Raw genomic sequence first — 620 nt, forward strand, 5'->3', positions numbered from 1 at the left:
CCAAGCAACCTCAGCCCACGTGCACTACTGTTTCGAAGTGCTGCTGCACCATTTCAACGGCAAAGGCGGGGCCCCACCCGTCCCTGTTTTCGACACGACGGTCAGTTGCCCTTTGTTCGTGACCTGGGAGAAGGACGGTAAAGGAGTGCGTCACGGAGGCAAAACAGGCCGTCAATTACGCGGGTGCATCGGCACTTTGAGCCCCAAGACCCTGGGGGACCTTCGCGAGTACGTCTTTAGCAGTGCTTTCCACGACCGACGTTTTTCCCCCATCGCTCACCACGAACTCCCTTCGTTGGCCTGCTCCGTCTCCCTCTTGGTGGCCTACGAAGACGTCGGGCGCGGGAACGTGTGGGATTGGGAAGTGGGCGTGCATGGCATCGTCATCTCCTTCCAAGACGGCGTGGGTCGTGGGGCCCGCAGGTACTCCGCCACCTACTTGCCGGAAGTGGCCGCCGAGCAAGCCTGGACCCGGCAGGAGGCTTTGGAGAGTCTGGTCCGAAAGTCGGGCTACACGGGCACGATCGACGCGGGGGGGAAATTCTGGGAGAAAGTGGCATTGACCCGGTATCGGAGCAGCAAATTTTCCATGACTTACCGGGAGTTTGTGGACGGGCGGG

The 620-nt window shown here is 61.0% G+C and overlaps 1 protein-coding gene across 1 annotated transcript in view; it reads left to right on the forward strand.

Moving 5' to 3' along the window:
* NGA_2120800 (uncharacterized protein) overlaps positions 1-620 on the forward strand; it is a gene marked incomplete at both ends in the record, with an annotated part of 665 nt that extends 45 nt beyond the window's left edge. Inside the window, one exon of the mRNA XM_005855036.1 lies at positions 1-620. This exon is cut by the window's left edge and continues 45 nt beyond it. Coding sequence (XP_005855098.1) covers positions 1-620 — 620 coding nt within the window.

The sequence above is a fragment of the Nannochloropsis gaditana genome, assembly GCF_000240725.1.
Source record: "Nannochloropsis gaditana CCMP526 unplaced genomic scaffold scaffold310, whole genome shotgun sequence".
In the NCBI taxonomy this organism is placed as follows: Eukaryota; class Eustigmatophyceae; order Eustigmatales; family Monodopsidaceae; genus Microchloropsis; species Microchloropsis gaditana.